This window comes from Tursiops truncatus, chromosome 18, assembly GCF_011762595.2.
Source record: "Tursiops truncatus isolate mTurTru1 chromosome 18, mTurTru1.mat.Y, whole genome shotgun sequence".
Taxonomy (NCBI): Eukaryota; Metazoa; Chordata; class Mammalia; order Artiodactyla; family Delphinidae; genus Tursiops; species Tursiops truncatus.
This window is the reverse complement of record NC_047051.1, coordinates 23,612,963-23,628,660: the sequence shown is the minus strand read 5'-3', so window position 1 is coordinate 23,628,660 and position 15,698 is coordinate 23,612,963. Positions and strand designations below refer to the sequence as shown.

The 15,698-nt window shown below is 39.7% G+C and overlaps 1 protein-coding gene and 1 long non-coding RNA gene across 3 annotated transcripts in view; both read right to left on the bottom strand.

Annotated features, from left to right (window-relative positions):
• The window catches only part of LOC141276968 (uncharacterized), a 137,994-nt gene extending 133,423 nt beyond the window's left edge, over positions 1 to 4,571 (bottom strand). The window contains exon 1 of the long non-coding RNA XR_012327456.1: positions 4,047 to 4,571. This is a non-coding gene — a long non-coding RNA (uncharacterized lncRNA). The remainder of the gene's footprint in view (positions 1 to 4,046) is intronic.
• A 7,326-nt stretch (positions 4,572 to 11,897) lies between these two features.
• EPSTI1 (epithelial stromal interaction 1) overlaps positions 11,898 to 15,698 on the bottom strand; it is a 103,645-nt gene continuing 99,844 nt past the window's right edge. For both annotated transcript variants that reach the window (XM_019936496.3, XM_019936497.3), the window contains one exon: positions 11,898 to 12,438. In XM_019936496.3, coding sequence (XP_019792055.1) covers positions 12,430 to 12,438 — 9 coding nt within the window. In that variant the 3' untranslated portion in view covers positions 11,898 to 12,429. The remainder of the gene's footprint in view (positions 12,439 to 15,698) is intronic.

Sequence of the window (15,698 nt, the reverse complement as noted above, 5' to 3'; positions counted from 1 at the left end):
AGAAAATATGAACAGACTAATCACAAGTAACGAAATTGAAACTGTGATTAAAAATCTTCCAACAAACAAGAGTCCAGGACCAGATGGCTTCACAGGTGAATTCTATCAAACATTCAGAGAAGAGCTAACACCCATCCTTCTCAAACTCTTCCAAAAACTTGCAGAGGAAGGAACACTCCCAAACTCATTCTATGAGGCCACCATCACCCTGATACCAACCCAGACGAAGATAGTACAAAAAAAGAAAATTACAGACCAATATCACTGATGAATATAGATGCAAAAATCCTCAAGAAAATACTACCAAACGGAATCCAACAACACATTGAAAGGATCATACACCAGGATCAAGTGGGATTTATCCAGGGATTCAAGGATTCTTCAATATATGCAAATCAATCAATGTGATATACCATATTAACAAACTGAAGAATAAAAACCATAAGATCATCTCAGTAGATGCAGAAAAAGCTTTTCACAAAATTCAACACCCATTTATGACAAAAACTCTCCAGAAAGCGGACACAGAGGGAACCTACCTCAACATAATAAAGGTCATGTACAACAAGCCCACAGCAAACATTCTCAATGGTGAAAAAGTGAAAGCATTTCCTCTAAGATCAGGAACAAGACAAGGATGTCCACTCTCACCACTATTATTCAACATAGTTTTGGAAGTCCTAGCCACGGCATTCAGAGAAGAAAAAGAAATAAAAGGAATACAAATTGGAAAGAAGAAGTAAAACTCTCACAGTTTGCAGATGACATGATACTATACATAGAGAATCCTAAAGATGCCACCAGAAAACTACTAGAGCTAACCAATGAATGTGGTAAAGTCACAGGATACAAAATTAATGCACAGAAATCTCTTGCATTTCTATATACTAATGACCAAAAATCTGAAAGAGAAATTAGGAAACACTCCCATTTACCACTGCAACAAAAAGAATAAAATACCTAGGAATTAACCTACCTAGGGAGACAAAAGACCTGTATGCAGAAAACTGTAAGACATTGATGAAAGAAATTAAAGATGATACCAGCAGATAGAGAGATATACCATGTTCTTGGATTGGAAGAATCAATACTGTGAAAATGACTACACTACCCAAAGCAATCTACAGATTCAATGCAATCCCTATCAAATTACCAATGGCATTTTTCACAGAACTAGAACAAAAAATCTTAAAATTTGTATGGAGACACAAAAGACCCCAAATAGCCAAAGCAGTCTTAAGGGAAAAAAAACAGAGTTGGAGGAATCAGGCTCCTGGACTTCAGACTATACTACAGAGCTGCAGTAATCAAGACAATATGGTACTGGCACAAAAACAGGAACATAGATCAATGGAACAAGATAGAAAGCCCAGAGATAAACCCACGCACCTATGGTCAACTAATGTTTGACAAAGGAGGCAAGGATGTACAATGGAGAAAAGACAGTCTCTTCAATAAGCGGTGCTGGGAAAACTGGACAGCTACATGTAAAAGAATGAAATTAGAACACTCCCTAACACCATACACAAAAATAAACTCAAAATGGATTCGAGACCTAAATGTAAGACCAGACACTAACTATAAAAGTCTTAGAGAAAAACATAGGAAGAACACTCTTTGACATCAATCGCAGCAAGATCTTTTCTGATCCACCTCCTAGAGTAGTGGAAATAAAAACAAAAATAAACAAATGGGACCTAATGAAACTTAAAAGCTTTTTCACAGCAAAGGAAACCATAAACAACACGAAAAGACAACCCTCAGATAGGGAGAAAATATTTGCAAACAAATCAACAGACAAAGGATTAATCTCCAATATATATAAACAGCTCATGCAGCTCAATATTAAAAAAACAAACAGGGCTTCCATGGTGGCGCAGTGGTTGAGAGTCTGCCTGCTAATGCAGGGGACGAGGGTTCGAGCCCTGGTCTGGGAGGATCCCACATGCCCCGGAGCAACTAGGCCCGTGAGCCACAACTGCTGAGCCTGCGTGTCTGGAGCCTGTGCTCTGCAACAAGAGAGGCCACGACAGTGAGAGGCCCGCGCACTGCGATGAAGAGTGGCCCTCGCTTGCCACAGCTGGAGAGAGCCCTCGCACAGAAATGAAGACCCAACACAGCAAAAATTAATTAATTAATTAATAAACTCCTACCCCCAACATCTTAAAAAAACAAACAAACAACCGAATCCAAAAATGGGCAGAATACCTAAATAGACATTTCTCCAAAGATGACATACAGATGGTCAAGAAGCACATGAAAAGCTGCTCAACATCACTAATTATTAGAGAAATGCAAATCAAAACTACAATGAGGTATCACCTCACATCAGTTAGAATGGGCATCATCAGAAAATCTACAAACAATAAATGCTGGAGAGGGTGTGGAGAAAAGGGAAGCCTCTTGCACTGTTGGTGGGAATGTAAATTGATACAGCCACTATGGAGAACAGTATGGAGGTTCCTTAAAAAACTAAAAATAGAATTACCATATGATCCAGAAATCCCACTACTGGAATTATGGTTTTCTCTGAACCAGTTTGCAGGGCAGAAGTTGAGACACAGATGTAGAGAACAAACGTATGGACACCAAGGGTGGAAAGCCACAGGGTGGGGGCGGGCAGGGGGGGATGAACTGGGCGATTGGGATTGACATGTATACTCTGGTGTGTATAAAATTGATGACTAATAAGAACCTGCTGTATAAAACAATAAATAAAATACAATTCAAAAATTTTTTTAGAAAACCCAATACTAAACTTTCTTTGGGTTATTTGTATGGAAATATGTTAATATAAATGTTTCAGACATTCCATGAAATTCCTAAAAATCTTATATGTTCTGGTATAAAGTTATAAGTCATAATTCTAGTTATTTAAAATGTATATCTCAGAAATAACTAAATTTCCTTGTCAATTGCATTATTATGAACTTTCATCAAATATTTAACCGTGGTCATTTTTAAGTCTTTTGTCATTTACAGACAGTTCTGGGTGTACTCTGATGCTTTTGCAAAAATGTTCCTATAAAAGGGTTTCATCTTCAAGGAATTCATGGAAAAGACTCTGACAAGTACAGGTTTCTGGTAACTGACTATACAGCTGAACTGAATGAATAAGCATTTTCAGAACTCTAATGGAAAACTGATGAATTCATAAAAGTGTTAACAGAAGATCAAGATGTAAAAAAAAATCAATTACATGGGACTGAGCGAACTGATGAGGATGATTATAATTTTTGTGACTTTGTATGAAAAAAATGTGATGTAAATTTATGTAAAAAGAACTTAATGTAAAACAATGCCACTCTTCTCACATATTTTCTCTTGTTTTGGAAAATATAGATATTTTCTGTTAAAAACGTGATTTATGCTGACACGTAATAGGTTGATTCTTGTTATTATAAATGAATTAATAAATATTTTTAAGTTTCCAAAAAAAAAATGGTGACAGCTCAAATGATGTGCAAGATTTAATTCTGAAAGTCTATAACTTCAGTTTGGAATAGCTCACATTGTAGAAAGAATTTTTTTTTTTTTTTTTAAATACAGCTCCTATCTTTCCTGTACCAGACTAGGGGAAAATTGAGAACTAAATTTTGCAAAATAGAGAAAACTCATTTGACAAGTTTTGCCTTGCAAAAATACTTTCTGAAGGAAGGTATTCTGAATGGAGGTAAAAACTACCCTTGAAAATACATTAGAATTGAGAATATCATCCACTTAGAATTTGTTCTGATCCTATGAAGTAGACTAGAGAGAGTATATTCTCCAACATAATATGGTCTACAGTGGTCCAGTGAGGGTGCGTTTCAAATTTCTTAGCCACAAAATGCAACTTCAAAGAAAATTTCAGGTAATTTTCTTTAAAAATTTAACACGGCAAGACCACATGGGGGAAAGAAAAACACATTCTTCAGAAAAATAAAGTAGCATGGTATTTGAGATACATGTTTTTTAAGAAACTCGTTAAAGGGGGTGGATAACTATTCTGATTCCTTTTTAATATTTACTTTTCACTATGAAAAAAAAAAGTTTTAAAAGTTTACTTTGATGTCGATCGATGGATGTGGTGCCGTCCCGCTCACCGGGGCCGGGCCTAGGCCGCGCCAGACGATGGACGGACGTTCATGGCAAACTGGGCCGCCCTTCTCGTTCTGCCCGGTGCCCCTCGCCTCTCCTCCGCACCGGTCGGTGGTGTTTGTAAGGCAGGGGTGCGGTGTCCCTCCCGAAGCCCGGTCTCCCGACGCCAGCCTCAGAGCCTGAGCGGGCCGGCGTCCTCTGCCACTCTCGCTACGCCGCCTCAGCGCGTCTCGCGAGAACCACTCGCCGAGGTGGGGTTTGGCTGGGGCCGCGGCGGCGGGATGCGTCCCTCGGTGCCGGAGTGCGTCCTGCCTGGCCCTTGGCGGTGTGCCTGGAGCGTCCCAGGTCGGCGTTCAGGTGCCGGAGACCAAGCGGTGGCGTCGTATCCTGTTCCCTGTGAGCCCTTCGGGTCCCCACTGCGGCAGTGCTTCCGGTGAGCAGCTCTCATGGGGGATTGAGACGGTAAGGGAGGCACGGCTGTCCCCCTTGTGGGGTTGGGTGCCGCCTCGTCGCGGTAGTCCTCACTGCGTGCCAGGGGGCGGGGCGGGGGGGGAGACTGACTGTCAAAAGGTCTCCCTGCTTAGGGGAGTTAGGTGAGTCAACAAATGCGCACGTTGCGCAGAGCCCTGCACTGTAATTCATTCAGAACCGGAGACATCCGCGCACTTACAGCCTCTGCTGGGCTATCAGAGATACTAAAATGCCACAGTCGCTTCCTTACAAGATTCCCACCGCTTCCGTAATACCATGGAAGTGAGGTGCGGTAGGCAGGAGGACCAGGTAGTTCTTTCTGACAGTGGTCTCTTTAAGACATACCGAGGGGGCTTCCCTGGTGGCGCAGTGGTTGAGAGTCCGCCTGCCGATGCAGGGGACACGGGTGCGTGCCCCGGTCCGGGAAGATCCCACATGCCGCAGAGCTGCTAGGCCCGTGAGCCATGGCCGCTGCGCCTGCGCGTCCGGAGCCTGTGCTCCTCAACAGGAGAGGCCACAACAGTGAGAGGCCCGCGTGCCGCAAGACATACTGAGGGACCAAGTCAAGTGGATGGCAGTAAATTGAAAGAAAGGGGACAACTGCTAGAGATATTGTGGAAGTCGAACTGATAAGCCTTGGTAGTAAGTTATGCATGGATCAGAGGGGAAAAAAGATGGCTGAGTCCTGCAAGAGTCGATGGTGTTCTGTAGGATGGCGATAAAGTAGGGAGGAAGAAGAGCAAACACTTTTTTTTTTTTTGCGGTACGCGGGCCTCTCACTGTTGTGGCCTCTCCCGTTGCGGAGCACAGGCTCCGGACGCGCAGGCTCAGCGGCCATGGCTCACGGGCCCAGCTGCTCCGCTGCATGTGGGATCTTCTCGGACTGGGGCACGAACCCATGTCCCCTGCATCGGCAGGTGGACTCTCACCCACTGCGCCACCAGGGAAGCCCAAGAGTGAACACTTTTAATATTGAAGAGCAAGGGTTGAGAGAGCCTCTTTCTATTTAATGCTAATTTAGCATTTGCCATTCCCTTACCCCGTACACTTCTTTACCTTTTAAGAACACTTAGCCCATCCAGTCCAAAAACTATCCTGTGAAGTAGACATGGAAGTAAGAGAGTAGTCCAGGGTTTCAACATTAGTGGCTGACAGAGCTAGACTCTCACGTCTCCTGAGTGGTTCTCCTTTTTTTTTCCCAGATGCTATGGCTCATGGCATTGTTAATGATCTGTAGGCATTAAAGGACAGGCATCACCAGCATCCTTTCTGAATTACAAATAGGCAAAGCCAGCACTGGTTTGTGCCAGCAGCTGTCAGTGGCAGGGGCTGAACGGACTAGCTTAGTCTGGTAGCCTCGTCCCAAGAATCTTTCCAACCTTGGCTGCCACACTTGGGGTTGGTCAGTTTGCTATGAGAAATCCCAAAGCATCAAGAGAAGCTCTTTCAGAGTGCTTCTCCTCTCATAATTCTGATCTTCCCACTTCCTTTCACACTGAGCAACAACTGTATTAGTCCCCTAACATAGCTTTCCCCTCACTCTCTCTTTTTCTCTCTCTCTTGCCCCCCTTCCCCCACTTCTCCTTCTCCCTCCTGTCCTCCCCTCCCACACACTTAACCACAACCACTGCCTTGCTGTGGGTTACTTGCCCTAAATGTCCCTGCACCCAATCCTCCGCCAACCACCATCATACTTATTTCTCTTAATCTTTGAAAATCTTAACTCCTCCATCAAACCTATTCACTTCCCAAATATTCACTGAATCCCTATTATGTGCTAGGCACCATTCAAGGCACTGGGAATACAGCATTGAACAAGACAAAGTCCCTGAGCTCACCAGGTTTAAATCTATAGTCTTTAAAACTCTTTATTGATCACATCAGGGCTCCCTGTCCTCTGAAATGCCACAGATTTTGTCTTTGTGGTCACATCACCATCAACACATTCACCCAGGCTAGAAATATGTTCATGGGTGGGAGGTGAGCTCCATGTCCTCTTACTCTGCCATCTTGGTCTCTCTCCCCTTAACTAGAGACCCAGGCTAGAAATATGAAACTCATCTCTCACTTGTCACTCTCCATCTATATTCAGTCACTAACAAAGTCCTGGTTTTTTATATCCTAAGAATTCCACATGCCTATTCCGTTCTCCCCATCTCTACTCAGTGCTCTAGCTTAGGACTCTCATCATGGGTCATTTGGACTGAAGCAGTCACCTCTTACTAGTTGCTCTGCCTCTGGTTTGCCTCCCTGAAATCTGCCTTCCATGAGATCTCTCATGATTTATTTAAAACAAAAATCTAATCAGGTCCATTCTCTGCTCATAACCCTTCAAAAGCCCAAGCTACTTGATATGGTACACAAAGCCCTCCGTCTTCCATCATGTCTTACACTTCTTGCCTCGTTGCTTTACATAGTTCCTATCTCATTTTTTTCCTAAGTTCTCTGTGTGTGTCTGTGTCCCTAACTCAGAGTTTTTTCATGGCTGGTTTGGACATCTTTGTAGTCTTGATGCCTAGCACAGTACCTGGCATATAGTAGCCCCTTAATAAATTTTTAACTGGACTGGGTTTCTACTGTTGTTTTGCATCTATATGTATGTCTTAAGTTTTCATGGGTGTTTCTTCTTCAACCTTACAGTGCATTTTTGGGGGTAGTCATTAGAACTATTTACAAATGTTTCTGTTCTCTTCTTCCTTCTGGGAACATTGTAGAATTGTATTTCCCACTCCCTTTAAAGTTGGATATAGCCATGTGATTTGTTCTGGCCAATAAAATATGAACAATAATAGCGTGCACCATTTCCTGGGAAAGCATTTAATTACCCAATACAAGATACTGCTACTATCTCTCCCCCTTGCTGTAGGGGAAGCACACAGGGAAATGGAGGCTTCATCAGCTTGGGCCCTTGAGGGACAAAGGTGAGCAGAGCCTCTTGCTCACCTATACTTGAAGTGTAGCATAATCAAGAAACAAATACTACCAGTCCACTGAGATATGGGGATTGACTACGGTCGCATAACCTTGTCTATCCTGACCACTCCATTCCCTCAGGACAGGAACAGTACCATTTATCTTTGTGTCTCCATGGTGCCATATTCAAAACAGACTAGAGGGACTTCCCTGGCGGTCCAGTGGTTAAGACTCCGCCTTCCAGTGCAGGGGTTGCAGGTTCGATCCCTGGTCGGGGAGCTAAGATCCCACATGCCTCGCGGCCAAAAAACCAAAACATAAAACAGAAGCAGTATTGTAACAAATTCAATGAAGACTTTAAAACTGGTCCACATCAAAAAAAAAATCTTAAAAAAAAAGACTATAAATATTGTATTTAAATAATTCACAATGTGCAATTTCAGATATTTCTCTCTCATCTGTTTCTGCTGTCTCATTACTAAAGCACACTTTCTGCTCCATTTTGGTACAATTCTGGTTTCTAAAATACAAAAATTAAAATTTCTAACCAGTTCATAGTCCAGGGTTGATCACTCACGTAACATTTTGTGGAGAATGAGATGTCTACCCTCTGATGACTGAGTGAACAATTCCTCCAGCTCAGCTGTAGCAGTGCTCTTTGGGGAAGTAAGGGAGGCTGGAGCATGGGTATGAAGCTCTGAGTGGTAGGGCAAAGGGATTATAATAATCAGCTTACTAGGGGAAGTGAGTGTTACAGTGCAGGTCTCCCTGTATCCTCTGCCCCAGCAGATGGCACAATAACATGTAATAAAATTTTTCTGCCATTTGCCTTTATATGCCTTAAAAACCCTCCGTTTGGAGCATATGATTCTGTGGGGAAAAAAGAAAATCCTCTTTCTATGATCCTTTTTAAATGCCACTGTTAAACAATGGACTATTCAAAAAGAAAAGGGGTGCAACACAGAGCCTCTACCTGAAATTCCTAACGTGTACTAATTCTCTCTGTAATCCTTACAGTAACTTGAAAGGCATATTTTTCTTCCTCACGTAAGTATATTATTCATCACTCCAATCTTATTTCATGGACATTGGCCCAGAGCTACCTACTATGTACATTGGTTCATAGAATTAAAAACAAAAAGCCCACAGCCTTCTTACTATTTTCTTCTACCTATTAATAGTTCAAACACAATGTCTGTTTCCTCCTCTGGCAGGCACAGCTCCAAACACGCCCTTTCACAGGAGAAGGTCCAGCTAATCGCAGCCCATCTGTTTCATATTCTGGAAGTTAAAATTCAGCCTGCAGGCACTGTCTCTATGATTTATGTTTCCTAAAATCAATTAAAAATTTTTAGCTAGAGTTATCAAAACTTTGAATTTTAACTTGAAGTTTTCATTTTTATAAATGCCAAGTGCTTTATTCTGGAAGGAAATATTTCTATGTTTACTATAACTATAATGTAACTTCCTAAAGATACTTTCTAAAAGACAAATCTTCAAGTTAAAAATCAGCTTAGAGAATTTTTAAAATGTTTAACAAAATCAATCTATGGAAGGAATCTAATTTTTTTCAACCTAAACAAAGTGTTTAGGGACCACAGGAAATATTTCTTCAGTGTAAAAATACATAAAACAAACCTGTGAGCTCAGGTCTATGCTATGAACGGAGTAAGATCTTCTGCCCCATATCACCCATAACTACACCCAGGAGAAGTCCTTAATTTTCTCATCGGGTGGGTTGCTGCCTTGCTGCACATTTTAAAATCTATCAACATAACACCAAGAAGAAACCACAAAGGAAAAAGAATGATACATCCCCATACACAAATATTTAAAACCCAATACTAAATTAAATACTAAATAAAAAGATTTATAAAAATTAGAATATTTACAACGTAATATCTCAACAGAGAAATCTTTTACAAATCAACTATACACACACACACACATGCACGCATGCACGCACACAAAAGAAGATAAAAAATGACAAGTAGGCCTAAGGAAAAAGAAAAGAGGGATTAAGCTCTCCAAATGACATTTTTCACTCAACATATAAGGGAAGATTTTTTTTTTTACATCTTTATTGGAGTATAATTGCTTTACAATGGTGTGTTAGTTTCTGCTGTATAACAAAGTGAATCAGCTATATATATACATATGTATATATATCTCCTCCCTCTTGTGTCTCCCTCCCACCCTCCCTATCCCACCCCCCCATCCCACCCCTCTAGGTGGTCACAAAGCACTTAGCTGATCTCCCTGTGCTATGCAGCTGCTTCCCACTAGCTATCTATTTTACATTTGGTAGTATATATAAGTCCATGCCACTCTCTCACTTCATCCCAGCTTAACCTTCCCCCTCCCCGTGTCCTCAAGTCCATTCTCTATGTCTATAAGCGAAGATTTTTAAAAAATAGTAGCAGGATGAGGGAGGGTATAGAGCATACTTCTGGTGGCAGTAAATACTGATGTCAACTTTTGGGAAAGTAATTTAACTACATATATTAAATGTGGATTTCCTTAAAACCACCAGTTCTGGGCTTCCCTGGTGGTGCAGTGGTTGAGAGTCCACCTGCCGATGCAGGGGACACGGGTTCGTGCCCCGGTCCGGGAGGATCCCACATGCCGCGGAGTGGCTGGGCCCATGAGCCATGGCCGCTGAGCCTGTGCGTCCGGAGCCTGTGCTCCGCAATGGGAGAGGCCACAACAGTGAGAGGCCCGCGTACCGGAAAAAAAAAAAAAAAAAAGTTCTAATTCAAGGTATTTGTCCTCATCCAATCATTAGACAAGTATCTGTAAGGATTTTATTGCAGGGATTTTGATACACATACAGATAAAAATATCTGGAAGGATGCATACCAAAATACTAAGGTGTGAAGATCAACAAATAAAACCTGAAAAAAAACAATCACCAATTTTTTTCCTTTTTATTACTCATCTGTATGTCTCAAGTGTCTGTAACAAAAACTTACTACTTTTGTAACAGTTTGTCTCGTTTTTATTCTCTTTTTCAGAAAATGTACTTTAAAAGCATAGAAAAGGTGATTGGAACTTTGGGATTCCTATCCAGGGTTACCCAAAAGTCAAACTGTATTCCAATCAAGAGCAGATTAAATATGAAAAGCAAAATGGTAGGCTCCCTTACACAGCAACTCTTGCTTCATTTCTGGTTACTTCTACCTACACAGAGAATTGTTCAAGGAAGATGTTTACCATCCCATATGTAGTCGAGATAATTTGGGCCATAAAGTCACAATTTTCCATACCCGCACAATGATTTTTTTTATGAGACCAGACACCTGAACAAAATCTTTGGGAATGCAGGATATGGCAGGCAGTAGAAAGGAAATGGACACCAACTTTCCTAAGATTCCCCAAAGTAAGAAAGCATCTCTTTCCCCTATATTGACTCCAGGTTACACACTGGAAAATAGCGGCAAGTGAGGAAGGCCAAGCGTAGACACAAAAACCAGAACATGGCCATGGACTGTGAGGTAGCCAGGCTGGCAGGTGTAGGACTGAAATGGCTGCATGCCACAGCAGTAAAATGCCTGTGACATCCACACACCTACAATCAGTTTGGCGGTGTTTCCAACCCAGGCTGAGGGATTTCATTTTCCCCATATTAGGCAGTGACAAAGATTTAGATGGACCAAACATTTTATATTACTGTCAACAGCACTAACGTAGGTTCAGCTGGCAGAAGAGAGGGAAACCAAGAGTGTCTGCATTATTTACTCCAAAGAAACGAGCTGAGCACCATCTGCTGTCAGCCACCACCACCATCACCACCACCCAGTGCAGCTCTTTCTGTACCACACCCTCACCCCACTTCTGTGAGCTCCCTCAATCTCGGCCCAAGGACCTGAAATCCCAGTGTTGCCCTAAATATACGTTTAGAAAGTTACTTACAACAGAGCAGTTGGTAACACAGAAGATCTCTTAAATGCTGCAAAGTGTTGTCTACTCGTGTCCAGCTGCAAAAATTATCTACTCTTCCAACCTTCCTTCTAAGATTAAATGCAATGCTACAGTGCTTCGCCTACATAACGTGGGGGGATGGGGGTGGCCAGACCATGCAGTGTGGAAAACCAATATTCTCACACTAGTGTCTATAAACTGGTTCAAGGTCATAAAAGTAGAACAGGAAAACCTACTGAATTAGTAATAGGAAATAGGTTGCATGAGCAAAGACAAGTTTCCAAAATACCCACAAACCACACGTGGTATCTGTGTCTAGCCGATTTTTTTCATGGCCTTTCAGGAAATGAACTATCCCACTCTGAGAAACCAGAAGAACAGCATTAGTAAGTCAGTCAAGACCAAAGCCAAATCCAATAGTGATAATAGTACTACATTTGATCTCTATGGACTGTAGAGGAGAATATAAAAATGAGACCCCTCAAGAGCTTTTCATTAAAAACCAAAAGCCATTTACACAGAAGCAGTTCAAATTTTATTTATAAATTTGTTTAAAAGCATATAAAAGATTTATTTTTTTCTTTTGCTCACATTTGTGCCCTGAATTAAGAAAGCAGGGATTCAAATCTAAAGGTGCCAAAGCTTCCCCAAACCTGATCTGAGAATTAGATAAGAATTAGCTGTTTAGAGAGACAGGCATGCAGCACCCACAGCTCTCACTAACCTGAAAGCATCAAATGATTCCCTCCTTTTCTATCTTACTAACACGTCTATAATTATACTTCCAATATGAGGTGAAACCAATTAGAAAAATAATGCAGCATTTCACTGGCAGTAGAGATTAAATATGAGTTCAGTAATCAGCTCCTACAAACATGCATAAATAATGACAGGGAGAAACCAGTCATCCCCAGCTGCTCAGCTGAGTGGGTGGGCAGTTGAAGGCAAGGTAAAAACAGGCTGAACAAAACTGCAAGAAGGAAAAGCATCTCGTGTGGTTTTTCAAGGTCAGTTGACAAAGGCCAGTTGTAAGCAAAATATTTCTCATATATCCTGGAAGAAAAAGAAAACAAAAATTAGTACCAGCAACAAAATTCAAAGCCTTTGTAAATCCAAAATGAAGTTCCTCCAAAAAAACACTCTACCTGACTATTTTTTTAATGATTTCAAGTCCCAGTGAAGTGATTTAATTTTCAAGTTCCATTTTGAGTCACAAAATGGTCTCTGTCAACAATGTAATGGCTTATTGAACGACAGCTCATCAGCTGTGTTCTGAGATAGGCTAACACGGGTCACAACTAATAGTGTTCACAAATATTGTCACCCGCCTCCATAGTTACAGCAAGGACAGGGCAAATATAGTATGGAGCAGAGCAATTTAAATGGAACTGTATGGAGTAGAGGTGCACTGTATTATACAGCAGGAAGGTGACTTCTAAGGGGACGTTGAGGAAAGGAGATAGACTTAAATGAGTCCCCTTCCCCCACTATGTGCAAATAGTCATGACATCTCCATTAGGCCTCCCAGACTGCTAGGCCAAGGTACACCTGGGATTCAGACTATTGGTGCTCTAACATTCTGGGAAACTAAAATTTCAGGTTGCCTCATGGGTCATGGCAAATGCTTAACTGCCTTTGAAGACACTGGATTCAGTGTTGCCACAGCATCTCAAAGGGTCTCACCTACTGGTATCAGAGAAGGGATCGTTTGAAGTGATTCTTTAAACATCCTACCCTAGATGCATCATGAAAAGTAATAAAGGACTCTAGAAGACCCAAAAAAAATTTTTAATATAAAAGCAATTTTAAATTATCAAAGAATATGGTACTATGGAGAACAGTATAGAGCATCTTTAAAAAACTAAAAATAGAATTACATATGATCCAGCAATCCCACTCCTGGGCATATATCCGGAGAAAACTATAATTTGAAAAGATTCATGCACCCCAGTGTTCACTGCAGCACTATTTACAATAGCCAAGACATGGAAGCAACATAAATGTCCATCGACAGAGAAATGGATAAAGAAGATGTGGTACATATATATAATGGAATATTACTCAGTCATAAAAAAGAATGAAATAATGCCATTTGCAGCAACATGGATGGACCTAGAGATTATCATGCTAAGTGAAGTAAGTCAGACAAAGACAAATATCATATGATATCACTCATATATGGAATCTAATTTTTTAAAAATGATACAAATGAACTTACTTACAAGACAGAAGCCGACTTACAGATACCTAAAACAAATTTATGGTTACCAGAGGGAGGGAAAGGGATGAATCAGGAGCATGGGATTAACACACACTATTATATATAAGATAGATAACCAACAAGGACCTACTGTATAACACAGGGAACTCTACTCAATATTCTGTGATAATCTATATGAGAAAAGAATCTGAATAAGAATGAATACATGTATGAGTATAACTGAATCATTTTGCCGTACACCTGAAACTAACACAACGTTGTAAATCAACTATACTCCAATAAAATTTTTAAAAAATAAAAATTATAAATAATCAAATAACAAATATGTATTAAGTAACCTGAGAAGAATGTGATTTAAATTAGAAAAAGCTTTAAAAATAAAGATCGGTCTAATTTTTCTACCCAAAATATGCTGATCAAAGGCCTACTACTTAAGTGTCCATATGCTGTTTCAAGAAACAAGTTTTTCTTTGGCTTTCATCATAGTTTTATCATATTTTCTGCCTTCCTCCATTCTTTCTCTGTCTTTGGCTTTTTACTGATTCCAGCATATCCTCCAAGCCCCATCTGTGAGCTCTCCTCTCTGATTCCTTGTAGGAGCTTAATTGTCATCTACCAACTTCTAAACAAATGCCACATTCTAAATATATTCTGTATACTAACCTCTTGTCCACTTGTTATTTATAAAACATATCCACACTAAAAGTTTAGTTTATAACTTTTCTTATTTTTGTATGGTGTCCTTTGATGAACAGATGTTTTATTTTAATGTATATTTATCATTTCTTTTTAGTTTATACCTTGGGTCTTATGAAATCCTCCCTAGCTCAATTTTATAAATAGTCTATTTTCTTCTAGAATTTAAAAAGTCTTCCTTTCTATTTATAAGCTTTACTCTACCTGGAATTGATTTTTTTAATGATTTCATGTGGGTACTCAATTGTCCCAACAGCATTTGTTGAAGAGAGTCCATTTTCCCCTTATGATGGGCTCTACCTTTTGTCATACAACAAAATTCTAGAAATAGTTGGGTCTGCATGTGCCAATTCTATACCATATTAAATATTTTATTAAGTCCCATATGTACTTCTATATTTTTAGGAGTGAATTGGCTATCCTTGGTTCTTTGCTCTGATTAGAATTTAACTAAATCAACGGATTATTTGAGAGCTCATTCATATCCATTAACAAGGTAAAACACCATTTATTTATTCCTTAATGTCTTTCTATAAAATTGTAGATGTATTTTAAAGGTAATATACATCTTTGGTTTTACCTTTTTATTAGGTTTTTTTGTTGATTCTCTACGCGTAGAGACAAACTTAGTTCTTATATATTGATCCTCTATCTACCAACATGGCTAGGCCCTTGTTTATTCTAATAATTTTAATATAAATTCTTTTGGATTTTCTCAGTAGATAATTGTATCATCTGTAATTTATAAATGTTTTCCTTTTCAATGCTTATATCTGATTCAAAAGAAAAGCTTTTGATGTGTTTTTATTATAGAACTTTGATCCCTGTATTAGCTAAAGAAATTTCTTTTCTATTCCTAGTTTGCTAGAAGTTTTTACTGCAAATGAGTATTGAAACTTATCAAGTGCTTTCTCTGTATCTATTGAGATGATCATATGGTGTTTCTCCTATAATTTATGAGGTAAATTATCTTGGAGATTTTTGGGGTTTTTTTTGTTTATTTGTGATAAGCCAAGTTTGTATTTCTGGGATGAATATAATTTGATAAGGATATACTATGCTTTTTTTAAGAAATTCATTATTGAATCTTAAAATTTTGTTGTAATTTTTTTAATCTATGTTTATGAGTGAGACTGGCTATAATTTATTTTCTATATAGTCTTTGATTTTGATTCATAGTTACATTCACCTGCTTAATCCTTTGGAAGAATACTCCCTCCTTTTCATTTATTTGGAAAACATTCTAGACATTTGGAATAATCTGTTTCTTGAACATTTAGTAAAACTTTTCTGTGATATGTGTAGGCCTGGTTTTTATTTTATGGGAAGACAGTAACTAATCTAGATATGGTTTAAATCATTTTGAATTCCCACCGCCAAAGTGTGAAAGAGACTG